This window comes from Convolutriloba macropyga, chromosome 2 (assembly GCF_964194025.1).
Source record: "Convolutriloba macropyga chromosome 2, txConMacr16.3, whole genome shotgun sequence".
NCBI classification, from domain to species: Eukaryota; Metazoa; Xenacoelomorpha; order Acoela; family Convolutidae; genus Convolutriloba; species Convolutriloba macropyga.
The window spans coordinates 26,150,042-26,177,043 of record NC_134469.1 but is presented as its reverse complement, the minus strand read 5'-3'; the positions used below and the strand labels follow the sequence as shown (position 1 = coordinate 26,177,043).

Genomic DNA, 27,002 nt, shown 5'->3' with positions numbered 1-27,002 from the left:
AAATCTAAAACGGCAGAAAACGTGAAAAACCGCACCACGTTAAACATAAAAACGTAAAAAAAACTGACCTTTTCACATTTAAATCACGTTTTCCAAGCAACTTCAGCCCCCTCCGCAATAGAAAGACTATTGAAGCCAGATAAGGGGCATAAATGAAAATGATAATTCGGAGCGTTCAAAAACAAATTCGAAAAGAAAGAGTTGAAGTTTTTTTTCAAAACTTCCATAAATATTACAAAAGGTAACTAAATGAAACCCACTAGTTGGCAACTGCTCTTATCTGCCCAATTCAGTTTTTTTTTTCAGAAATTTAAATTATTAACAGGCGAGTTAAATCTGCAAAAATACATTTTTCTTCTGAACAATTACCTGATTGCTCGATTATGAGATTTTCCAAATCGGTTACACCAAAAGCGATTTAGCAAATTCTTATTTTTCCTATCAAGCGTCTTAGCTTAAAAGTATTCTCGTCCTGGTTCGAGAATGAGCCCCAAAAAGAAGGAATTATTCTAACTTTTCATTAGAGTGAAATGCTGAATACACGAGTTCTGAGAAAGCAATGAATGAAAAGTGCAATTGACTCTAACCAGGTGAAGGCACAATTCTGTTACAGTAGAAGCAGAGGTTTCCGAAGAGCTGATTGTAGTGCTCTTCGCAATAGGGCTGTGCATTGTACACAAAGTGCTTGTCCCCATTGAACGGCTTGTCACAGAAGGAACAGCGAAAGCACTAAAACAATAACATATAGCAAACCCATAATAAGACTTTACTGTCTACCAATTGCTCCCTTCAACATCCATCTGGTTGCGTTGAAAGTTTTTACAGCAAAAATAATTCAAACTAGCTATAAAACACTTTGATTAGCTAAAGTGTCTCGAGATAAGCCATTCATAATTGTGATCTCAAAAGACAAATGACTATGAAAAGAAAACACGCTTTATTGAACGTTCAAGATTCGGAGTATTTCCAGATACATTTTTGACCCTTTAATTGTTCAAAAGCGCAAAAAGATTAGCCAACAATACGGAAACAGTGAACGTACAGAATATTGCGATAAGTATATTATAATTCCATTCGCAAATTCTAAAATCATTCGAAGAGTTATTACTTAAATCTGATCTCCGAAATGATTTTCTAAGCCTCAATAAGGAGAGGTATTGAGGAATTTTGACAGCATTGACTTTCCTCCAAAAAGGAGGCAAAAACTGAAGAAAAAGGCACATTTATTTGCATATCAGTGGCGTGAAAGCAAGAAAAGCACAAAATACCATGGCAAAATCTTTAACCGCAGCATACCAAAAACTTGCTGCGGTAAAAATTATCGTTTAGCAGCTCTAATGGCCGAAATACACTGTCGATTTCTAAAGGGACAATCGAACTACAAAAGAAAGCAAGATTCACAGTTAATATTTCGAAAACAACGGCAAATCACTGCGAAAAAATAAGTAAACGTTGGAGCCAATATGTCGAACACATTCCGCTAAAAGGCCAATGACTTAAAAATTAATATTTACTTCTGAAAGGAATACAGTAAAAATCATAAACATTGCTAAGCAAGCATTGCTATGAACTCAAACAACCAATTAAATTCATTTATATCTCATTAGCGATAGACGAATCCTGACATTAAAGCGATTGGAGTCACAGAAAGCATTAACTACGAACTAAAACAACCATATGGACATTAGCAACCAATGAGAACTTGTCATTACTGATATTAAGTGATATAACAGCAATAAGTAAAAAAAAATTCTGAAACGAAAAGTAGAAGTCACAGAAAGCAATAGCTACGACGTGGAACAATTACATCGATCGGCTAAAACCTCATCAGCAACACATGTCATAAAAAGCATTATCTGCCCGTGAAGGAATTCCAGCAATTGCGAATAAGAGTAATTAGAACGCATGTATTATATTGATAGAAATCAAGAGAAAAACTGTAAGCAGATATCCCTCTCAAAAACCAAAATCTGTTCAAATGCAAATTTCTCTCAGTTTCAATCCACTTTAGAGATAGTTTGAAAGAAAATACGTTTCAAAATTACCAGCTTTTCCGCTGCTTCCTTCACTACCCAAGCGTGTGACAAATCAATTTTCGTGGGAAACTTTTGATAAGTTGAGACTCTAAAACAATTGATTACAACAGATTTTCTGTTAAGATTTAATTGTGAATATCATATGAATATTATATGACGGGAAACCAATAAACGATACATCTCAAAAGAGGAGAAAACCGAGCAAGAAGAAAAGAATTAAATGACACAATCTAATAAGCATGTTAACCTTTTAAATATTCTCTAGAAATTTTAAAGTTTCAAAAACTGTTCTCAATACTCCTTAAGAAACAGGTCTTGTTTATGAAATTAGAACGCACAAAACACCGAGGCACTCGAAAACACTTGAAACATGCGCAAAAATTAAAAAAAACTAAAAACTGCAGATTTGATTAATTTATTTTACAACAAACGTTCGAAAAATACACACGTGATCAAAATATTTCACATGCTTAGCGATATAATTTAGCATCTAGTATCTTTGCTCTCTCACTCTCTCAAAAACGCTTTAAAAGAACATTATTCTCTTTGCTCTTCAATTTGTTCAACAGTTTGGCCTAAACACTTTTCACGTCCGGCATTGACTTTTACATCCCGTTTTAAACCCATTCCATAAAGTTATTGATAAAATTAGCCGAAAGAATGCCAGACACCACTCGAGGAAAAAATTGGTTACGATAACTAACATAAAGAATCTACTGAATTATACTAATCATTTTGAAACAATATCAAGAAAACTGACAATGGAAAAAAATCTGACAAGGAAAACTGTTAAAGCATCTCATAAATTCTGTACCAATTGGGCCTCTAAAACAACTATTGTCGAATAGCCTTCCAATACGCTTAGCTTTGATTAATTTAGCGACAACCAATTTAAAAAAAATGAAATAAAGGTCAAAGGAAAAAACAATATTCGCAAAAAAATTGTCCAGAAAACGCTCAAATGCTGATTCCAACTAATATTTTGAGAGAAAACATTTGCCTCTGGTACTTTCTGCAACTTCTGTTCAAGCATTCAAACTCTCCCAACCTGGTAGTATCATATGAAACAACAGAAAGCAAAGAACGAAAATGCCTGAAAAATTAGAAATGTATTATTTATTTCAGTGAAAAGCGCCCCGTGTACCCTTCAGTGGACGATCACATATAGAATAACTCTAAATTTGCGATTGACTAAGAAGAACTCCAGCGAGAAGCACAAAATCAGAAATAAGAAAAAATAAAAAAAACAATTCACTAGAAATTAATCAAATATACCCGACAGATTGCCGAAAATAGCCGCCATTTATTCCCAAAACAGCGATGTCGAATGAAGGAACAGAAAAACGGATCATGAAAATTGATATTGTACAAACCATTTTAGAGTGCGAGCCATTTTGATTTGATTTCGTTGTTGAGCATACTCGTTTCTTAAGGAGAGGATTCAGGGGCTAGTATCAATGCCAAAACGCATTAGAGATGTTAAATAGGACTTTTAAGAACGAAGTTTAATTAGCGAGCATCTAATTTTGGGCTGTATGGGCTCCCGCCTTCGCTTAGCGGTTATTGAACAAATGCAATTCTTCATAAGAACTCAAAACAAGTAGGAAAATTGATTGAACGCTTCAACATCAGTTATCAACGAGGATTTTGACCGTCGTCTTATCGACATGATCAGTACTAGTTCAAAAATTTATAAGATCACAAAAACAGGACATAATTACTTACATCGGGATGCCAGGACTTGTTAAGGGCTACTAGACTACGCTCAAACTTCTCAATAGTGCGTCTGCAGAGGGCACAGGTGCGAGAGTCGGAACACTTGAGACAGTAGAGCTTGCCTTCGGATTCACGCGCAGTCGGTGTCAACTCCGCACTGTAACAAAGTACATTCTCATAAAAGGTAAGCCCAATATCAACAAACGCAACTTTTGGTTTTTTTCTTTAAATAAGAACGCGACAAATGTCAATTCCAGTTTTTGAATATACCTAAATATCGCGAGCAGCCAGCGTCGACAAAAGGCGCTAGAAAATTGCTGAAGCCAACAGCTTATTTCGGGTGACATTTAATAACATAGCCGTATAATAAACCTACAATTCTATATGATAGATCACTTTTTGAGGCTCAGAGTGATACAATTTTTATTTACATAAGTGCAGTACATACATATGCATCATACAAATTTCTCTAAAATAATTCAGTCTATATCACTTAATTTCTCAATGACCGAACATACCCGGCACATTGCCGGAAAAAGGCCACAACTGATTCCCATAACCCCAATTGGGAAAGAAAAACAGAAAATTAAAAATGACTTGTACATAAGCATTTTTAAACTACGAACTATTTTGACTTTCGAGATGCTCCTGTTTCTTAATGAGCTGATAAAGGTAGTAGTATCAAAATCAAAAAGCAGCATTAGATGTGGTAACTAAGACTTATAAGAACAAGTAAGTTCAGATAGCGCGCATCTATAATTGCGCTTTAAGGGTTTATCCCGTTTCTTTTTCGACTCTGTTTTTCGATACTACCTCTGTTGATTCTAGATTTTTGCTGAGAAACTGCTGTTTAAAAGCACTTTGAGCACAATGAGAGAAGATTGAAATTAGCCCCGTGAAGTCAAAACGATTTTACGCAAAATGTTGAACAAGCTGTGAACTAAGGTAAAACGAAAAAAAATGTTAGACGAAACAAAAACATAGCAGGACAAGTCAAGTAATACATTCCAATTAATTGGATGAAAAAATAATCCACTAATTGACTAGCAGACCAAATTATCATTACAAATGAACAGACAAGAAGTTTCACAAATTTAGAGAAGAAACACTCAAAATTTAACACTTTCAAGATAAGCGTGACGAACATGGCTTTCAATCAAAAATGCCAAAAAGCAAGGAAACAAAACTCGTCAGCAACGAACGAGAAGCAGGCAAAAACAAACAAAACCAAGAAATTAGCAACAAAAATACTAAAGATTTGCTAGAGCTTCTCCTCGATGTCAATGTGATCAAAACCACTGACGTATATGAATTATTAAATCATAAATGCAGGAACAAGCTCGAAAAAAGTTCTATTGTCGATTTGAAGTAACGACTGCAGAGAAAAAATTGAAAAACCATCAGCAATTTATTTAAACATTTCATGGTAATATCTTCAAAACTTATTCTTCCTCGGTAAAAAAATGATACAGAAAAAACTGTTTTTCAGCTTTTTCACGCACAAATGCGAGAAAAACTATTTTTCAGGTTTTTTTCACGCACAAATGCGAGACAAACAGAGTCAAGAACTACAAAGGCTTAAAATTTGGATTAAATTAGACAATATATAAAAGCTGCTCAAGTTCTCTGAGCCAATGTCCTCAAAACAAAACTCATGCAAAAACTACCCATAAAAACAAAAGCAAATGACCAGAAAAATATAAAAACTTAAAAAACTTCAAGCAAAATTAATGAAAAGCCGATAAAAAATCCGGAAATTCACATCGGGATTGAAATCAAAAAACATAGCCGGCAAATTGCCGGAAAATAGCCGCGATAGACGCTTGTGGCCTTCGATGAATTGCAACAACTCAAGAATTAAGATAGAAAGAATGACCACAAGTCCTTTAATAGACCACTAGACTTTTGGGTTAGAATCGGCCTGTCATTTTTATGAGACACACGCTGTATCAGGAAAAAGCCCTAATAGAGCTTTTTCAAAATTAATATTCGAAATCAAAAACTCAAGACTAATACTCAAGAATTAGGGCAGATAGGTTTGGCACTACTTAGATGCGCACTATTGATCTTTAACTAGTAAATGTACATAAAATTTAAAGTTCCATAAGTGAGTTCAAAAATCATTTTTTGGGTGAGGTAAGTCACGCAATTGACTTAAAAGCAGAAATGACGTCACGCGCAAAAAATTTAACTGCAAAGCAGTAGAAGTCAATCAAAAAGTCAATTCCAAGAAGTCAGGTCGTAAGAATCATCGATGGAGATGACGAATTTTAAAAAAGACATAGCAGGACAAGTCATGAAAAACAATCCAAAGAATTGAATGAAAAACTGAGAATTAATGTACCTGACCAGCAGATCAATTGAACAACCCCAGCCAAACAGACTATCTCAATAGTAAAAAAACTAAACTAATCAAACAAACTAAACAAAATATTCATTGCAAAAACTCGTGAAGTTTTCACCCTGAACGCCAAATATGATACAATTCAATAGACTCATGAACGCATACACAAAATTTGAGAGATTTATTATTCACTAATGGTAGATAAAACTCGGGAAATATGACAAACGCTCCAAAAAAAAATGACAAGTGCAAAATAAAAGAAAGTTTCTAATTTTTGCGAAAAAGTCCAAAGCCATGTTTTGTTCGGTGGAGTGCTGTCATGTGACCCATCTGCAAGACCTAAAAATTTTTCGTAGGCTTTTAAAGATCGTTAAACTCAGAAAACAACAAAAAAAATTCAAAAAATTAAAAACAATGGCAAAGTTTAACAAACTCTTGGTAAAATTCGTGATATTAAAAACTTGAGTGCCAATTCCGTGTCCCCAGAGACTATCTAGTATCTCTTTTTTGAACCTGAAAGAGTTTCACTGGCTCCTAAAGATCAATAAATTTGAGACATAATAATTTTCAGAAATATTAAAAAAAAAATTTATCAAAAAATTGCAAAAACTCGTGTTATTAAAATATTCATAACCAGTCCAATTCCTCTAGCAACTACGCAGTAACTTAATATCAAACCGCAGAGGAGATTTATGATCCCATGGTGCCGGAAAACTCGCTGGTAAAAAATTTCAAGTTTCATTAAAACAAAAAAGCTAAAATTCGTTATATTAAAAATAAAACTTTGTCATTGCCCTAGAAGCTATGCTGTCACCTATTATCAAAACCTGGAGGAGGTTGCTTGACAGCTATGGCAAAAGCTCAAAAAATGACAAAAAATTCCCAAAACTTGAAAAAAAAATTTTAAAAATTTGTATAAATTTGCGTGTTTCGAGTACCAAAAGATATAGCTCTTAAATTGGTCACAAAGAGTAATTAATTCTTGAAAAAGACATATATACACTCTTAAAAACCACTAGTTTAGACTAGTGAAACAAACACTCAAAAAAGATGAAAAAATTCGAAAAATTTTAACACTTTGGGCTCAAAAACTCCAAAAACTGATCTTTTAACCTTGAAATACGGCCTTCCCAGTTGCTTCACCACTCTAAGCACTTGAAGGACTACTAAACGCGGCTAAGGGCATCTGATAAAACCTGATGCCGCTGAGCTTTACCGGTTTACCCCATTTTGAAAGCTCAAAGTATGGAAGAAAGGTGTGAAAACATCTTACAAAAATAAAAAAGAGAGCACCAATATAATCCAATTCTTGGATTGTAAAAAACACGATAACCCCAATAATAGCCGCTGTAGCTTCGCGGCTAATAAAAAGAGATAAATTAATCATATGCTTTGTTCAGTGTCAAAAAGTGTTAATTCGACGTGCAGTTTCGGTTAGATTCTAAAACTATACTTAATTCAGCTTCTAAACTCTAAGCTAATAAACTTAATACCAATGTCAGCTAGCAAACACTCTAATGAATTTTGATAACCTAATTCTTTATCGGCTTCATCGGTTTATCCCGTCTCTTTTGATTTTCCTCTTTTGACCTTGACTGTATTCACATAGTGACATTCAGTGACGAGACAAAAAAAGTACTACAAAAACAAGCTATACTAACAAATCGCTACAGTTTTCAAAATAAAATAGTGTCAAAGCACTGAAAATAGCCTGCACATTGCCGGGAAAACGCCATCGATGCGAACTACGAACATCAGGATTAAAGAGAAAAAAAGAAAGAAGAAAGAAAGAAGAAAGAATTAATTTCTCTGATTCATAATAATAAAATTACGTGAAGAGTTTAGAAGAATTAGAGATGGATCAGAGGGGACCATCCTAAAGATGGATCACCTTTTATTATGAGGACCCGAGTTAAAAGTGAAGAGCATTGATCGCGTTTGAGTTCTCTACCTATTTTTCTTAACCTAATTCTATATTGAAACAGATATCACTTAACCTTAGTGAAGTCTGAAGTTTATCTAAAGTTTTAAAGGAGTGATTTTTGCTCGCAGCTGTTCAAAAATCAAGTTATTCTATGAAGACATCATTTTTTACTAGCGTATTGAGTAATTTGGCACCGCGATATCTTAGAGAATGCCTTACACTCAGACATTTTGCTGCGGGAACTTCATACAAGCCACACGTTGTAGCTCGGGTAGCCAAAGAAGTTTTCAGCTTCCTTTTGAAGATTTTGTTTAGGGAGCAAGTCGGTTGCAATTGCTTGATCGATTATAGATCATTAAACATCATAGATGCTTTGAATTCCTGAATCTTTGAAAAGTGAACTGGAATGATACCTCGAGCTTTTGAAGAAAATTAGCCTGAGTAGTTTCTTTTGTTGCAAGTAAATTGGAAGTAAACGGTTGCTCGATGTGCAACCGTACATCAATACACTATATTGTATGACAGGTTGGTTGTAAACATTGTAATACCGTATTACAACATCACGACTGACAAGGTGTCGCAAACGCGACACAATGAAAATCTGCTTAGAAACTTTTTTACAGTATCCTGAATATGGGTTGTAAAACTGAGCCTCTCATCTATCTTATTCCGAGATAGGTAACTAGCGGCTGCTTAAACAACAATTCACCGTATAATTCTATAGTGAGATCATTTTCTCCATGAATTTGCAGAACTTGAGTTTTCGAAATGTTCAGTGAAAGCTCATTTTTCTTGATCCACGCAAACAATTTGTTCAGTTCATTGTTCAGCTCTGATTTTTCACCATCATCACAGGTATAAAGACAATGTGTATCATCTGTAAACAAGTATGTGTCTAAAAAGGAAGAAACAACGGGTAGATCATTTACATAGATAGGGAATAGAAGCGGACCCAAAATTGATCCTTGAGGAACACCACAGGTCACTGGTAAAAAAGGGAAAGGGATTGAAAAAAATTCTACACACTGTAATCTATTTGACAAATAGGATTTGAACCAATCTAATGCAACACCACGAACGCCATAAATCTCCAATTTCCATAAAAGACGTGTGTGATTCACAGTATCAAAGACTTTACGCAAGTCCAGGAGAATGGAAACATATTAAATACCTAGGTTTTCACGGAGCGTTTTGGTGATATGGGCTAAGGCGTGGATAGTTGAGTATCCTGATCGAAAGCCGAACTGCTTCGGATAGAAAATATTAAATTTCAAGCAGAATCATTCAAGTCTTGCGTAAACGACTTTCTCAAGTAATTTACTAAGTACAGGGAGAATAGAAATGAGCGGTAGTTGTCAATATTCATTTTTGAGCCTCTTTTATGCAAAGGGAAAACTTTAGCTCTTTTGAGGCATTCTGGAAAAACGCCTTCACTCAAGGAGCGATTGAACATATACAGAAAGGGTTCTTGGAGAACTGGAAGACTATACTTCACAATTTCGGCAAGGGTCCATTCTGCAAAGAGTCCATCGAGGCCTGACAATTTTCAATCTTTCAATTCAGCTACATAACGTTTAAGCTCTACCATACCTAGAGGATGCAGAAAGAAGCTGTGTTCATTTTCCGCAATATCTGAGACAATTGTAGAAACCTTGTCGTTACGAGGTAAGGCCAAACTCACAAATTTAGAATTCAGAGCTTTAACGAAGTCTTCCAGTTTGCTCATTAAAGCATTTCCGTCTAGTAAAACGATATCGCTTCGCCTTTTTTCTCTACCACACAAGGCATTTAAGTCTCGGAAAAACTTTCGAGGATTGTTGAATTTCTCGAGAAGAAGGCCCCATAGTTTTGCTTCTTGGATGCTTTAACTAGTTTATTCACCACAGCACGTAATGTTTGAAGCACTGTTCATCAGCAGGTGCTCTGAGTATTTGGAAAAGGCGGGAAAACTTTGCCTTCCTAGCTACGCGGTTTTTTACTGCATTTGTTATCCAGGGATTTCGGGGAGTTTTCCACTCCTTGTCATTGGCATTTCGATTTACAAATAGTGTAAGTTTCTCTTCTAGGTTATCAAACGCTGCATCAATGCTCTGTTCAAGATTTACTAAGAAAAATTCAGAATGAAGATCATTCAGTAACGAGACGTGTGTTTCATCCTTCAAAAATTAATTTGCTTTTTTTCAGAGGATCTTCTCACAGGTATTTGGACAGTTATCGCAAAATGATCAGATATACTGACTTTCTCTACTTTTGCATCAAATTCCCAATCAATTATGTATTATGTGGTCAATGAAACTCGATGTCAATGTGATCAAAACCACTGACATCTATGAATTATTAAATCATAAATGCAGGAACAAGCTCGAAAAAAGTTCTATTGTCGATTTGAAGTAATGACTGCAGAGAAAAAAATCGAAAAGTCATCAGCAATTTATTTAAACATTTCATGGTAATATCTTCAAAACTTATCCTCGGTAAAAAAAATGATACAGAAAAAACTATTTTTAAGCTTTTTCACGCAAAAATGCGAGAAAAACTAATTTTCAGTTTTTTTTTCACGCACAAATGCGAGACAAACAGAGTCAAGAACTACAAAGGCTAAAAAATGTGGATTAAATTAGACAATATAAAAAAGCTGCTTAAGTTCTCTGAGCCAATGTCCTCAAAACAAAACTCATGCAAAAACTACCCATAAAAACAAAAGCAAATGACCAGAAAAATTTAAAAACTTAAAGCAAAATTAATGAACAGCCGATAAAAAAACCGGAAATTAGTAAATTCAAACCATTTCCTTGTCACTAAAAATTATCCAGTAAGCGCTCTTCAAGCATTTAAACAAAGCCGGCAGATTGCCGAAAAATAGCCGCCGTTGACGCGCGTGATTCACATCGGGATTGAAATCGAAAAACATAGCCGGTAGATTGCCGGAAATAGCCTCTGTTGACGTGCTTGATGCACATCGGGATTGAAATCAAAAAACATAGCCAGCAAATTGCCGGAAAATAGACGCTTGTGGCCTTCCATAGACGCTTGTGGCCTTCCATAGACGCTTGTGGCCGATAGACGCTTGTGGCCTTCCAAGAATTGCAACAACTCAAGAATTAAGATAGAAAGAATGACCACAAGTCCTTTAATAGACCACTAGACTTTTTGGGTTAGATTCGGCCTGTCATTTTTATGAGACACACGCTGTATCAGGAAAAAGCCCCAAGAGCTTTTTCAAAAATAATATTCGAAATCAAAAACTCAAAAACTTAGATGCGCACTATCAAAAACTTAGATGCGCACTATTGATCTTTAACTAGTAAATGAACATAAAATTTAAAGTTCCATAAATGAGTTCAAAAATCATTTTTTGGGTGATGTAAGTCACGCAATTGACCTAAAAGCAGAAATGACGTCACGAGCAAAAAATTTAACTGCAAAGCAGTAGAAGTCATTCAAAAAGTCAATTCAAGAAGTCAGGTCGTAAGATTCATCGATGGAGATGACGAATTAAAAAAAAGACATAGCACGACAAGTCATGAAAAACAATCCAAAGAATTGAATGAAAAACTGAGAATTAATGTACCTGACCAGCAGATTAACTGAACAACCCCAGACAAAAAGACTATCTCAATAGTAAAAAAACTAAACTAATCAAACAAACTAAACAAAATATTCATTGCAAAAACTCGTGAAGTTTTCACCCTGAACGCCAAGTATGATACAATTCAAAAAACTCATGAACGCATGCACAAAATTTGAGAGATTTATTATTCACTAATGGTGGATAAAACTCGGGAAATATGACAAACGCTCCAAAAAAAAATGACAAGTGCAAAATTAAAGGCAGTTTCTAATTTTTGCGGGAAAAAAAGTTCAAAGCCATGTTTTGTTCGGTGGAGCGCTGTCATGTGACCCATCTGCAAGACCTAAAAATTTTTCGTAGGCTTTTAAAGATCGTCAAACTCAGAAAACAACAAAAACAAATTCAAAAAATTAAAAACAATGGCAAATTTTAACAAACTCTTGGTAAAATTCGTGATATTAAAAACTTGAGTGCCAATTCCGTGTCCCCAGAGACTATCTAGTATTTCTTTTTTGAACCTGAAAGAGTTTCACTGGCTGCTAAAGATCAATAAATTTGAGACATTATAATTTTCAGAAATATAAAAAAAAATTTATCAAAAATTGCAAAAACTCGTGTTATTAAAATATTGATAACCAGTCCAATTCCACTAGCAACTATGCAGTAATTTAATATCAAACCGCAGAGGAGATTTATGGGCCCATGGTGCCGGAAAACTCTGTGGTAAAAAATTTCAAGTTTCATTAAAACAAAAAAGCTAAAACTCGTTATATTAAAAATAAAACTTTGTCATTGCCCTAGAAGCTATGCTGTAACCTATTATCAGACCATGGAGGAGGTTGGTTGACCCTTGAGGCTGAAAAAACCTAAAAAATGACAGAAAATTTTCAAATTTGAAAAAAATTGCAAGTTTTATCAAAATATTGCTAAAATTTGTGATATTTAAATGATGAAAACCATTCCATGGACAATAAAAATTTTAAAGTACCCTAATATCAAACGCGAGAGGAGATTTCCTGGCTCCGGGGGCTCGAAAAACTTAGATAATGACAATAAATTTTCAAAAATTTGAAAATGCAAGTTTTAAAAAAAAATTACTAAAATTTGTGATGTTAAAAATGTTGAAAATTAATTTTATTACCACTAGAAACTATGCAAATACCTATTATCAAAACCTGGAGGAGGTTGCTTGACAGCTATGCAAAAAACTCAAAAAATAACAAAAAAATTCCAAAACTTTGTATAAATTTGCGTGTTTCGAGTACCAAAAGATATAGCTCTTAAATTGGTCACAAAGAGTAATTAATTCTTGAAAAAGACATATATAAACCTTTACAAACCGCTAGTTTAGACTAGTCCAACAAACACTCAAAAAAGATGAAAAAATTCGAAAAATTTTAACACTTTGGGCTCAAAAACTCCAAAAACTGATCTTTTAACCTTGAAATACGGCCTTCCCAGTTGCTTCACCACTCTAAGCACTTGACGGACTACTAAACGCGGCTAAGGGCATCTGATAAAACCTGATGCCGCTGAGCTTTACCGGTTTACCCCATTTTGAAAGCTCAAAGTATGGAAGAAAGGTGTGAAAACATCTTACAAAAATAAAAAAGAGAGCACCAATATAATCCAATTCTTGGATTGTAAAAAACACGATAACCCCAATAATAGCCGCTGTAGCTTCGCGGCTAATAAAAAGAGATAAATTAATCATATGCTTTGTTCAGTGTCAAAAAGTGTTAATTCGACGTGCAGTTTCGGTTAGATTCTAAAACTATACTTAATTCAGCTTCTAAACTCTAAGCTAATAAACTTAATACCAATGTCAGCTAGCAAACACTCTAATGAATTTTGATAACCTAATTCTTTATCGGCTTCATCGGTTTATCCCGTCTCTTTTGATTTTCCTCTTTTGACCTTGACTGTATTCACATAGTGACATTCAGTGACGAGACAAAAAAGTACTACAAAAACAAGCTATACTAACAAATCGCTACAGTTTTTAGAAAGTGTCAAAGCACTAAAAATAGCCTGCACATTGCCGGGAAAACACCATCGATACAATCTACGTACATCAGGATTAAAGAGAAAAAAGAAAGAAGAAAGACAGAAGAAAGAATTAATTTCTCTGATTCATAATAATAAAATTTCGAAGAGCTTAGAAGAATTAGAGATGAATCAGAGGGGACCATCCTAAAGGTGGATCACCTTTTTATTATGAGGACCCGAGTTAAAAGTGCAGAGCATTGATTGCGTTTGAGTTCTCTACCTATTTTTCTTAACCTACTTCTATATTGAAACAGATATCACTTAACCTTAGTGAAGTCTGAAGTTTAGCTTAAGTTTTAAAGGACTGATTTTTGCTCGCAGCTGTTCAAAAATCAACTTATTCTATGAAGTCATCACTTTTTACTAGCGTATTGAGTAATTTGGCTCCGCGATATCTTAGAGAATGGCTAACACTCAGACATTTTGCTGCGGGAACTTCATACAAGCCACACGTTGTAGCTCGGGTAGCCAAGGAAGTTTTCAGCTTCCTTTTGAAGATATTGTTTAGGTAGCAAGACGGTTGCAATCGCTTGATCGATTAAAGAGAAATTTTTAACAATTCAAACGTATAAATATCATATATGTTTTGAATTCCTGAATCTTTGAAAAGTGAACTGGAATGATACCTTGAGCTTTTGAAGAAAATTAGCCTGAGTAGTTTCTTTTGTTGCAAGTAAATTTGAAGTAAACGGTTGCTCGATGTGCAACCGTACATCAATACACTATATTGTATGACAGGTTTGTTGTAAACATTGTATACCGTATTACAACATCACGACTGACAAGGTGTCGCAACCGCGACACAATGAAAATCTGCTAGGAAACTTTTTTACAGTATCCTGAATATGGCTTGTAAAATTGAACCTCTCATCTATCTTTATTCCGAGATAGGTAACTAGCGGCTACTTAAACAACAATTCACCGTCTAATTCTATAGTGAGATCATTTTTTCCATGAATTTGCAGAACTTGAGTTTTCGAAATGTTCAGTGAAAGTTCATTTTTCTTGATCCACTCAAACAATTTGTTCAGTTCATTGTTCAGCTTTGATTTTTCACCATCATCACAGGTATAAAGACAATTTGTATCATCTGTAAACAAGTATGTGTCTAAAAAGGGAAGAAACAACGGGTAGATCATTTACATAGATAAGGGATAGAAGCGGACCCAAAATTGATCCTTGGGGAACACCACAGGTCACTGGTAAAAAAAGGGAAAGGGATTGAAAAAAGTTCTACACACTGCAATCTATTTGACAAATAGAATTTTAACCAATCTAATGCCACACCACGAACGCCATAAATCTCCAATTTCGATAAAAGACGGTGTGTGATTCACAGTATCAAAGACTTCACGAAAGTCCAGGAGAATGGAAACATATTCAATACCTGGGTTTTCATGGAGCGTTTCGGTGACATGGGCTAAGGCGTGGATAGTTGAGTATTTTGATCAAAAGCCGAACTGCTTCGGATAGAAAATATTAAATTTCAAGAAGAATCATTCAATTCTTGCGTAAACGATTTTCAAGCAATTTACTTACTACAGGGAGTATAGAAATTGAGCGGTAGTTGTCAATATTCATTTTTGAGCCTCTTTTATGCAATGAGAAAACTTTAGATCTTTTGAGGCATTCTGGAAAAACGCCTTCACTCAAGTAGCGATTGAACATATACAGAAGGGGTTCTCGGAGAACTGGAAGACTAGACTTCACAATTTCGGCAAGGGTCCATTCTGCAAAGAGTCCATCGAGGCCTGACAATTTTCAATCTTTCAATTCAGCTACATAACGTTCAAGCTCTACCTTACCTAGAGGATGCAGAAAGAAGCTGTGTTCATTTTCCGCAATATCTGAGACAATTGTAGAAACCTTGTCGTTACGAGGTAAAGCCAAACTCACAAACTTTAACGACGTCTTCCAATTCGCTCAGCAAAGTATTTCCGTCTAGTAAAACAATATTGCTTCGCCTTTTTTCTCTACCACACAAGGCATTTAAGTCTCGAAAAAACTTTCGAGAATTGTTGAATTTCTTGAGAAGAAGGCCCAATAGTTTTGCTTCTTGGATGCTTTAACTGGTTTATTCACCACAGCACGTAATGTTTGAAGCACTGTTCATCAGCAGGTGCTCTGAATATTTGGAAAAGGCGGGAAAACTTTGCCTTCTTAGCTACGCAGTTTTTTACTGCATTTGTTATCCAGGGATTTCGGGGAGTTTTCCACTCCTTGTCATTGGCATTTCGATTTACAACTAGTGTAAGTTTCTCTTCTAGGTTATCAAACGCTGCATCAATGCTCTGTTCAAGATTTACTAAGAAAAATTCAGAATGAAGATCACTCAGTAACGTGACGTGTGTTTGTTCATCCTTCAAAAAAGGGGGGACTTTAATTTGCTTTTTTTCAGAGGAACTACTTCTTACAGGTATTTGGACAGTTATCGCAAAGTGATCAGATATTCTGACTTTCTCTACTTTTGCATCAACTTCCCAATCACTTATGTATTATGCGGTCAATGATGGTGCTAGATTTACATGTCACTCGAGTGGGACTTTCTATTTCCAGGAATGGGCGTTCCATGAACCCGTTTTGGCAGCCACGTGGGAACCCAAGCAGGTTAGTGACTTCCATCTGGACTGCGGCCATTACATGCGAACAGGTGTGTTCAGCCCACCTCTTCGCTCGTCTCCTCAGGTACTGATCCTTTAGGTTTTGAGGGCATGATTCACAATTCAGATAAAGGGGTGTTTTCAACAGAGCCACCACGGCTGCCCTGGAATTCAGTTAATCAGAAACTATTTAATAAGTTTATCACAACAATAAGGCTAAAAAAAAGGAGAAAAAACGACAGAATTTGTTTTCTAGAAAAAAGAGAAAAATGACAGGAAAAATGATAGCCGGCTTAATACTGATGCCGGCTATCCGCCCCAACGAACTTTGAAAACACAATGCACTATGACTTAATGACCGGGCATTATCAGTTCCAACCGTTTCTTTCGATGTTGCTTTTTTGACCTTGACCGTGTTGACTACATTGCGTAATTCGGTGAGCGAGAGAATTTAAAATTCATTCAGTTGATAAAGTGAGTGATGTAGATCAGGAATCAAACGTGCAAATCGTGACTTAAGTAAAAAAAAAAGAAAAAGTGGATGTAAGGTAAAGCAAATTCTAAAAAGGAGAGATCCTAAATGTTAGTCGTTGAGAGGTTGACAGCGCCTATTAAGAACATACCTGGCAGATTGCCACAAAAATAGCCGTGACAGCTTTGTAGATCGGCATTCGCAAAAAGATAGCAAAAGAAAGACACCAAAAAAGAAATCTCTTATTAAATGCTGAGATGTTATATTTTGATACCCCTTTTTAACTTATTGATGCTTGTTTTAGTTGCTCAAAAGACCTTCAATTGGACTAACATACACTCACTTGACCTTATCTCTTTGAGTAAAAGTAAATAAAAATCACTTTCAAAGCAAAAAGAGGATGTCTTTTTTGAAAATGAGGTAAGTTACGTGTGACCAAAGACAACGCAAATGAACAAAGAAACTCGCTCCACTAAGAGTGAAAAATAACGTCACGCACTCAATTGAAACAAAATTGCATGAACAAATAAGCAGATTTGAAGAAATTATGAAGTCATATGCTCGCAACAAAAATCTTGACGAAATATAAAAGCCGAGAGAAAAGCTCAATAATAGCCCCAGTTATCGCTTTGCAGCTATTAAAACTAACTGTGAACTCAAAACATTAATTAGATCTATTCAGCAAGCAATGAAAACTGTCACTAACCAGGCTAAGTTATTATTAATAACAAAAATCGGATGAGCTGCTCTCGAACGACAGGCGAGGGTAATTTAATTTAGAGGGGTGTAGCTTTGTAATGTCTTATGGGTAGAGAAAACGACCCCATAGGGGTTCGATCCACTCACCTCCAAGTTGTCAATCTGACATCTTAACCACTCAGCTACAATGTCTTCGATTTCCTTTCGCTCACAATCGCTTTTACGAACAAACTTTATTTCAGAACGAGAGCAACTTGGATCACTCAAAAAACAAGAACTAAGTTTGAAAAGAAGAGAACATAGCTGGCAGATTGCCAGAAAATAGCCGCAATAGCTTCGTAGATCTGCAGTCTAAAAAAACAGTAAAAAAGACAGACCAAAAAAATTCCTCTTTTCATTGAAGGCTGATATGTTCTATTTTGATTTAAAATCTGTATAAGTTTTTGCTGCCTCTATTAGCTGCTCTATATCAACCTTCATTTAGAGTGACACACACCCATTTGACCTTATCTCTTTGAATTAAAGTAAATAAAAAAGTCAATTTCAAAGGTAGGAAGTCATTTTTGAGAGTGAGGTAAGTCAAGTGTGACCAAAAATTTAATCACGCGCATGAACAAAAAAACTCGCTCCACTAAGAGCGAAAGATGACGTCACATATGCAATTTAGTTGCAATTGCATGAACGAATGAACAAAAGATGGCTGTGACGTCATATGGTCGTAACAAAAATCATGACGACGAAATAAAAAAAAAACCAAGAGAAGGCCAATAATAGCCCCAGCTATCGCTGTGCGGCTATTAAAAACAAATTCTAGAACCAAAGAGCAAAAACATTCAAGCAAAAATTCTGCAAAAAACAAACACACACGTTTGCAATAGTTGCTTCAAACTTAGTTCGAGAGCTATTACTAAAACAACAAGAACTAAGAAAATTGGGCAAGACTAAAAAACCGCTGGTAGTTTTTTTGACATGTTATGTATGATAGGTTTGAAAACGAGAAGCTATTACCTTTAGTTTTCAATCCAAACTACTACAACACTTCCATTACGCCTCATTAGTGTGCCCATGAAACCAGTCATTAATGATACTAAGAACAGGGCAACAAAGCGAACTACAAAAAAGGAGCAAAAATCACAGAAATTTAATTAAAACATAGTTTTCACGTCTTATTAACCATTATCTGACCGTGATAATTCAAACATACCCGGCAGATTGCCGGAAAATAGCCGCCGTTGATTCCAATAAGCAAGATTGGGATTGAAATAACAGAAGATATTGAAAAAAAAAAATTTTGTACAAAAACATTTTTTAAGTCCGATTTATTTTGATGGCATTTCGTAGTTGAACATACTTCTCTTTCTTAGAGAGAGGCTACAGGGGCTACAATCAAAAACAAAAAGCATTAGAGATGGTAAATAAGACTTATAGGAACGACGTTCAAATAGCGGGCATCTAAGATTGGGCTTTATGGGTTTATCCCGTTTCTATTTCTGACATCCATTTTTGTACTAACTCTGTTCATTTTGAATTGCTTTGCTGAGCAACTGATGTTCAAAATCACTTTTAGCAGAATGAGAGAAGAGAGAAACTAGCCTAGAGAAGTCAAAAAGATTTCACGAAAAGGCGGCAAAATGAGGTAAAGCGAAACATTTTTTTATTCGACGAAGTAAAAAAAACATAGCAGGACAAGTCCTGACGTACAATTCAAAGAATTTTCATTGACTAAACAGAAAAACTAGACCTAGAATGGACTATGAGTGAATTGAGAAAACCATTTTAAAAAAAATCAGATCAAAAAATAAGAAAAAAAACAAAAAATCAATGTCAAAATGCCGCATATGAACAAAAAAACCACTAGCGAGAAATGAAAATTTAATTAAAACAAAAAACTAGGCCTAGAATGAGCTGTGAGTGGATTGGGAAAACCGTTTAGAAAAAAATCCGATCCAAAAAATCGAAAAAACAGTAAAAATCAGAGTGAAATTGCCGCATGTGAACAAAAAACCACTACCGAGAAACCGAATTTTTGTTCAAACACCATTTTCGCACTCTACTTTAAAATTAGAGCGAAAAAAATTCACGCCGCAAAACCACTCGCTTTTTCGCTCCATTTCCTGTTTCGGCGTGACCAAAATCACTACTCCAATTTGACTTCAAAAATCATGAAAATGTGTGAACAGATCTTAAAAAAAAAAGACAGCGCCCCAATACAATTCAAATTCTTTGAATTGTAAAAAATAGGAGCGCTATAATAGCCGGCTGAGAAGATGAGGGCGGCTATTAAAAATACAACTATGCATTATTATAACACAAATGGTCTTTGGAAACCATTCTTTAAGAAAATCAGACAAAAAAATAGCACAAATACAAGTAAAATTACTGCACGTGCAAAAACATTCGCTTTCAAAAGCTAAAAATTTGTTCTGACACCAATTTCTCACTTCTTTAAGAGCAGATCCTAAAAATTGCTCTTCAAATTTACTCCTTTTTTTTGCTCACTTTACTACTCCAATGCGACCAATAAAATCCAAATTCTTTGGATCGTAACGAAGGGCCACTATAATGGCCAGCTGAGAAGATGAGGGCTGCTACTAATAACCCTAATATTTATCAATGTTAGCAGACTTCTTAGTTTGACCTGTGGTACTGACTTGCACTTGGTGCAGTTGAAGTGATATGCGTGGAACCACTCGTCCTTGATGCGGAGTCCATCGTTTTCAATCTGGGCGTGACATTTTCCACAGAACCTCTTCCCACTCTCCAATTTCATCATGTATTCCGAGCACGGCTTACAGTAGGGTCTACGTACACAATACAGACTCATGATAGAATCTCAGAGAACAGATTTTAATATCGAGTATACGACGCAATGTCTTTATAATCGACATTATTTCTGTTCTAGACAGTTTTCCGATCCGTCATTAATCTTGCAACACGTCCTGCATCAGGAAAAACTTTTTCAAAGAACAAAAAACGGAAGCATTTACATCACGAAATCATAATTGATATACTCAAAACATTCGAAAGCTTCATTAAGATATTTGTTCCATTTCATTTAGATATTTGTTCTTTTGTATTACTTCCAATTTCAGTAGACAAGGTTCCGACTCACCTCAATATTTTTCATTCTTTTAATATCGGTTCACAGGACCAGTCTCAAATCAAACTAAAGTGTAGTAGAAAGTCAAAGCTACTAACTTGTCAGGTTCGCTCTTGACAGTGTGGAATCCAGTATCAGCCAGAGGAGTCTCACACCTGGAACAGACGAAGCACTCCGCATGCCAGCTCTTGCCACCCATTGCCTTGATGACTCTTCCCTTTACGAAATCCCCACATGCCTGACAGTTGGGCGCAAACAGAAGGTTGAAGTCCTCCTCGCAGTACTTGCGGTTGTCGAACTAAACAGAGATTATATTATATATCTATATCTCCATTCACAATCACTATTTTTCTTTGTAAACCCCACACCGGTGTCCGGACAATTTACCCAATTCCATTTAACCCAATTACATTATATCCAACCTGCCATCTTTACTAATGCCAATTTTGTTTTACCCTATTTTAAAATATCGGAACCATTATTAAGCATAATCATATCTGAGGGCCATGACCATGCCTCGGCGGCCCATGGGACTTGATATGAAAGTATTACAACCGAACAAGGGATTAAATTATCAGCTTACGTATGTTTAAACATCCTTGTAATAGCGACTGCTAATTGTAAATCGGATTATTGAACGCAAACCTTAAAGAGCATCGTTAAATTAGCATTGGGTATAATGGAATTGGCGGTAAAATGGCAATGACATTAGGTAAAACGGAATTGAGTAGATTGACATGCAAAGCACCCCCCCCCCCTCCAAAAAAAACATTCTTAGTTTAGGAACAATGAACAGCGTCAAAACCACTAACATCATAATAGACTCCATCTGGGAATGGGCGGAAGCAGGCGGCACAGACGAAACATTCCTTGTGAAATATCTCTCCACTGGAAGTGATCAGGTCTTGTCCAGGCTGCAACTTCTCCAGACACCTCCCACAGCTCTTCTCAAGCACCATCTCTGTCAGTCTGCGCAACAAACAATCCCATAAAGAAACCATTTCAAAAATAATAAAGAGAAATTGGGAGAACTAATAAAGCACAGACAAACTTAATAATAATAAATTGTTTCCATCAGTCAATAAGTAGCTTTTCACAATTACCTGTACAAATACAATCACATATTTGACTGTGGGAGAGCACTATTGGGCCAATGGCCCGTTCTCAAGTGTCTCGTTCAGTTTATCTGGATGAAAGTGATTCAAAATGTAGAAAAAAAAGAGGAAGCACTATTTTTCAAGGTACCATTAAACCTAGTGAAAAACATTATTCTGGTTATGGAACGCCTTTGAGTTGTGATATTAAAACTCATACAACAGTCTGACTATGTCCTCATTACCCAAAATATAATTATCTAGAAATTGATGACAGAAATTTTTTGTTTCGGCAGTAGACATGCTTTCAATCTTTTCTATTATTTCATCATCGTAACCTAGAAGCATTCTTAAGACCCTCCTTATCCTAACTATTATTTAAAAACTGTGAAATAGATTTTTACCTTTAATTATTTTGTTTTTAATCAACTGCTTGCTTTTTTTAAGGCAATTTTGCATTGAGAAACCCTTTGAAATTGGTGAAATATTACATTGTCCCCTTATGTTTTATAGTGTTTGCTTAAGTACCTCATAGGCATGTAACTCTGAGGCTAAATAGATCCTATGTTTTACTCTTTCTTCGTAAGTGCTTTCAAACTTTTTTCGATGAAAAATTAGCCGCACGATACGTTTGACAACTTTGTCGATTTCCCTAATAGTTGTGATTGTTGTTGACCCGTATATCAGGACTCCGTATTGTACTATTGGCTGTATGTATGTTCTAAACGCTTTTATCATCTGTGATTCTCTCAAAACTTTTCTTAGTTTATAAAAGATACAACTCGACAAAAGTTTTGTGACCACAGGCTTTGAGTGCTTTGAGAAACGTAGATCATTATCTATCGTCATGCCCAGGTATTTGAAACTTTGTTTTTCTTCAATTTTAGCGTTTTTTTATGAATGTTCTTGACACAACATTTTTTTGATTTTTCTTTACAAAAAGCATGCTTTTTGTTTTTTTCCTTGTTCAGTGTTAGTTTATTTTTTATGAGCCAATCATTGACCTTATCTAGTGCTCTGTCGTGATCATCGTCAATTTTCGATGCAGAACTTCTGCTCTTCACAACAGTGTCATCGGCGTATAAAATAACATTTGATTTTTTCTGGGACAAACTTAAGTCAGTCATGTAGATAATAAACAAAAGAGGGCCAAGAATTGATCCTTGTGGCACGCCTAGATCTATAAGATTCAGTTTGGACTTTTTATCTCCAATTAAAGTAAATTGCATTCGTTTGGACAAATATGACATTAAAATGTTGTATATTGGACCACGCAGACCATATCTATAACACTTTTGCAGTAAAATGTTGTGATCGACAGTATCAAAAGCTTTCTTTCAGTCTAGAAAGGTGCATTTGGTTTTTTCACTGTTGTTGTGGAGATTTGATCTTATTTCCTCTATTAAGGTTGCAATGGCATCAACTGTGCTCTTCCCGTGCCTGAAGCCAAATTGTGAATCTGAGAGAATTTCGAAAACGTTTAGGTAGTTTTGAATTCGATCAAATATAATCCGCTCAAAAACTTTCCCTATAATTGGTAGCAACTAGATGGGCCTGAAATTTGATGGGTCATCTTTATTTCCATTTTTGAAGAACGGTATAACTTTTGCTATTTTTAAACTCTCTGGATATTGTCCAAGTTCTATGCATCTGTTAAACAAGAGTTGTAAAGGAGCTGCCAAACAGTCAACTTTTTTAATGAAAAAATAGTTCAAGTTATAGCAATCAAGGCTAAATTTGTTTTTACAGTTGTTGATAGCGTACATTACGTCATTTTCAGATATCGATTTTAGAAACATACTTTGACTCTGGTTTTCTATCGTAACGGCACTTCTTGTTAAAAATACTGCATTCAATTTTTTCCCAATGTTTGAGAACTCGTTAAATTTTTCTAGTTTATTTTGCGAGCAGAAAACTTTAGAGGACTCTGAATTGCCGGCTAAAGATCTGTAAAGCTCAAAAAAAGATTTTTTCTTCACCGAATCGGTTTTAAGTAGATTTTGAAAAAAAGTTTGTTTTTTAGATCTGATGAGAGATTTAAGGTTTTTACAAGTTTTTTGAAAATTTTCGTGAATTTGTGGACTTCCAGTTGTATCTGCCAGTTTCATAAGACTACGTTTTTTCGTCGCTAAGTTTTTAACCTCATTATCAATCCAATTTTTGTTCTTTTTTGTGTACGATATTTTTCAGGAAGGTGACTGTTTAATGCTTCAGTGAGCAATTCGTGAAATTTTTTGAAGGCTTTGTCAATTGGTAAGAGTTCTAAACTACTTCTGTGGACCTCAAATTGATACCTGAGCTCCTTTTCGAGTCTTTCTCTTGTAATTGGATTATCTAGGTTATGTCAATTGCGGCTTTTTAGAGCTTTAAAACACTTTTCTGGACTGCCATCGAGGTCAAAGGACCCTTCTACCGTGTGATGATCTGTTATACTGGTTGATTTAACTTTTGTTTCTATAAAAAAGTTAGAAAATATTGCGTCAATGAGCGTACCTCTGCCATTTGATACCCTCATTGGGTCGTTATTGCTTGATATACTGAGACCGTTTCCGGCTAAAAGGCTTTTTAAGCTTTCGGCTTTTTTTGCTGTTTATTAAAAAATGAACATTAAAATCCCCACAAAGTACGTGTTTTGTTTCTGGGTCAACCATTAGGCTGTCGAGATATCTTTCAACCGTCAAGAAATTGGCTTCATTAGTGCAATTTGGTGGCATGTAAAAACATGAGAACCAGATTTCTTCTATGGTTTTGATGGCGACTGTTAGTAGTTGAACGGAATTCGTTTCTAATTTTTTAACTATCTGACAATTTATGTTATTTTTCAAGAAGAATGCAACACCTCCACCTCTTTTTTTACAATTGCTGGCTATAATTGTTTGATAACCATTCAAAGAAAAACAGTTATTGTTGTAGCTAAGATTTAGCCAAGTCTCAGTAAGGCAAACTACTTCAGGTTTCTGAGACATGCTATTAATGTAAACTTCAAACTCGTCTAGGTTCTTAGACACGGATCGAATGTTTTGAAGAACAAATTGGAACTGTACAGGATTACAGGTTTTTTTAATTGTCATTGTTGACGTAGAGACACTTTTCGTTATCAATTCCCTGCCATTGCAGTTTGGTTTTTCTTTCTTGTATAAAACTACCAACTAATTTGATATAACAGTGCTTAATTGTTTTTTTTGATTTGTTGCTTGCGGAAATCACCAGCAACAAATCAAAACATTCTGTTTCATTGCTCTCCTGCGCCCTGTCTGCATGGTTGCGTAAATCACAACCCACAGGCCGCCGACTTGGCTTAAAAACTTCCGGAAGCCGCAGCAAGAGTCGATGTATCACGTACCGTAGCGAACCACAGGGTGCGTGTGAATTTGTGCACACATAAAAGTTTAAAAATACCTCTACTGCATTCAAAGCTAGAAAAAGAGACTAGAATGAACTAAAAATTAAATCTAATTTAGCAAGAATGAAATCTCGACAAGGGATATTCTCGATTCTAAAAGCAGCCTGGTAAAGACCTCAACTTATGAGAAGAGCATGAGCGATTGCAAAACAACACGAAAATTCCATACTTGATCAGATTTGCCTAAGAGAACTTTTATGGATTTAAGCGAACTCGCCACTTTCGCTGTACCAAAAATGTCCTTGTTTGCTGGACCGAGCATAGTCCAATATTGGATCGAGAAAGAATCTTCATGGATCCGTTTTCTCATCCCATCATGAAGTTTTTGCAAATAATGTGGACAGAAATTTGGAAAAATTTTCACTGAGCAGTTAATAACAAACTTTCTGCCGAGATGAAGTTGAGTTTTGATCCAAACTTTCTTTCGATATACTTTACCACAAGTCAAATGATTCAAACAATCAACTAATGTTGGGCGAATCACTCTCAAACGACTGGCGAGCGGTTGGCTTCGGCAGTAGCTAGCTGCGGCTGAGGAGGCTAGCTTTAGATTAATTGAGGGGGTGTGGTCAGAATGAGAGGGGGTGGCCGAGAGTGTGCGGGGTAACGGTTGGAATGAGGTGGATTGGAGGTGGTGGTGGGGGGGGGGGACGGGACAAACTCTTAGAGCTCCCTTCACATTCGGAGCTTATGTCTCTTAACCTGCTTCTTTGGTGAACCCCATACTTAAGAGACTATTTAGCCGTAAGGATCTAAGAGAATTTAATGCCCTGCGGGCTTTACCTGTTTATCCCGTTTTCGAGCAAGAAAAATTAAAAGGGTCAGACGAAAAATTGGTCAAGCGAAAAATCGCAAACAAAGGACAAATATAATTAGTACAGACTTCGTTTGAGAGCAATTAAGAATCTGTATTCCAAAACTTGGGGCTATTTGTTCACAACATTTCAGTGAATATCATACCACCGTCGTTGCCAATACATAAAATACACCGCTAATTTTATTATGAAGAAGAAGCTGGAGTATTCTTTTTACTCTGAAGCAGCAAATGTTTAATCAAACAAAATCAACCAAAGTTGAACAAAATACGGAAACAAAATTTGTTTGCCATTCAGCATTAATTATTCTTTAAGAATTTCTGAAAACTTAAATCCGTGGCTTAACTAAAAACTTGAAACTTTAACTTAAAACCTCAAGTATTAGAGCACTAAAGATTGAAGCGCTTAAATGGAACCTAATGAACTTCAGGGAACATAAGTACCACAAAAAACCGCCAACTTGAATATAATAGTGTCAAACTCATCAAAAACTTCAGAGAAGTAGTGAAAACCCCAAAAAGAAATAATTCGGTTTCATTAGATAGCCAATGATACCTTGCACAAATAGGAAAAAAGACTGGCAAAAAACTACAAAATGCGTAAAACTTAAAAGAATTCAGTCATAAAACGATAGCTCCCATGCGAGGAAATCAAAATTGCAACTGCGCAAAATTAAAACACGTGCTACTTTCAAACGCAATCAAGAAGGAAAACGCAAATCAAATTGCAGCACGTACAAAATTCCCCCGAGTATTGTTTTTTCATTATACTTTGAAAGCGTTTGAAATTTTTTTTAAAGTGCTCTCATCTCGCTACCATTTACAACTTCAGCGAGACTATCGCTTTTCAAATACGACTTCTCAATGACAATAAAGCCGAAGAACGTCTAAAAAAATCTTTGAAACGTAGTCGGCAGATAGCCGGAAAAACCTCATTGATAGACCTCCTTGACCTTCACAGTAATTGAAACAAGCAAAAAATAAAAAGATAATTCAGCCGCCTATTAGAATCTAGAAACCTAATGAAAAAGATTCGATAATTTAAAATTGTATGCAATAGAAAAGGAGGCTCTCAGAAGAAAACTGTTGATATTAGATGATCGAGCTAAAAATTTCAAAAACTCAAATTCTGAAATCTTAGACCATTAACGTTTGAGGCACAGTTCGGTGCTCTTCATTG

The 27,002-nt window shown here is 35.6% G+C and overlaps 3 protein-coding genes across 10 annotated transcripts in view; 1 reads left to right on the top strand and 2 right to left on the bottom strand.

The window, feature by feature from the left end:
* LOC142358564 (uncharacterized) overlaps positions 1–16,449 on the bottom strand; it is a 319,087-nt gene extending 302,638 nt beyond the window's left edge. For all 3 annotated transcript variants that reach the window (XM_075409970.1, XM_075409971.1, XM_075409969.1), the window contains exon 1: positions 16,429–16,449. The gene's annotated coding sequence lies outside the window, so the exon portion shown is untranslated. The remainder of the gene's footprint in view (positions 1–16,428) is intronic.
* LOC142358563 (uncharacterized) overlaps positions 1–27,002 on the bottom strand; it is a 61,738-nt gene that overhangs the window by 5,627 nt on the left and 29,109 nt on the right. For all 5 annotated transcript variants that reach the window (XM_075409965.1, XM_075409964.1, XM_075409967.1 and 2 more), the window contains 5 exons: positions 21,324–21,480; positions 20,610–20,809; positions 20,063–20,212; positions 3,762–3,909; positions 588–729 (listed from right to left, as the gene is read on the bottom strand). In XM_075409965.1, coding sequence (XP_075266080.1) covers positions 588–729; positions 3,762–3,909; positions 20,063–20,212; positions 20,610–20,809; positions 21,324–21,480 — 797 coding nt within the window. The remainder of the gene's footprint in view (positions 1–587; positions 730–3,761; positions 3,910–20,062; positions 20,213–20,609; positions 20,810–21,323; positions 21,481–27,002) is intronic.
* LOC142358572 (proteasome subunit beta type-3-like) overlaps positions 16,954–27,002 on the top strand; it is a 361,488-nt gene continuing 351,439 nt past the window's right edge. Inside the window, exon 1 of one of the 2 annotated variants that reach the window (XM_075409988.1) lies at positions 16,954–16,963. The gene's annotated coding sequence lies outside the window, so the exon portion shown is untranslated. The remainder of the gene's footprint in view (positions 16,964–27,002) is intronic. The other variant, XM_075409989.1, reaches the window with a different exon arrangement.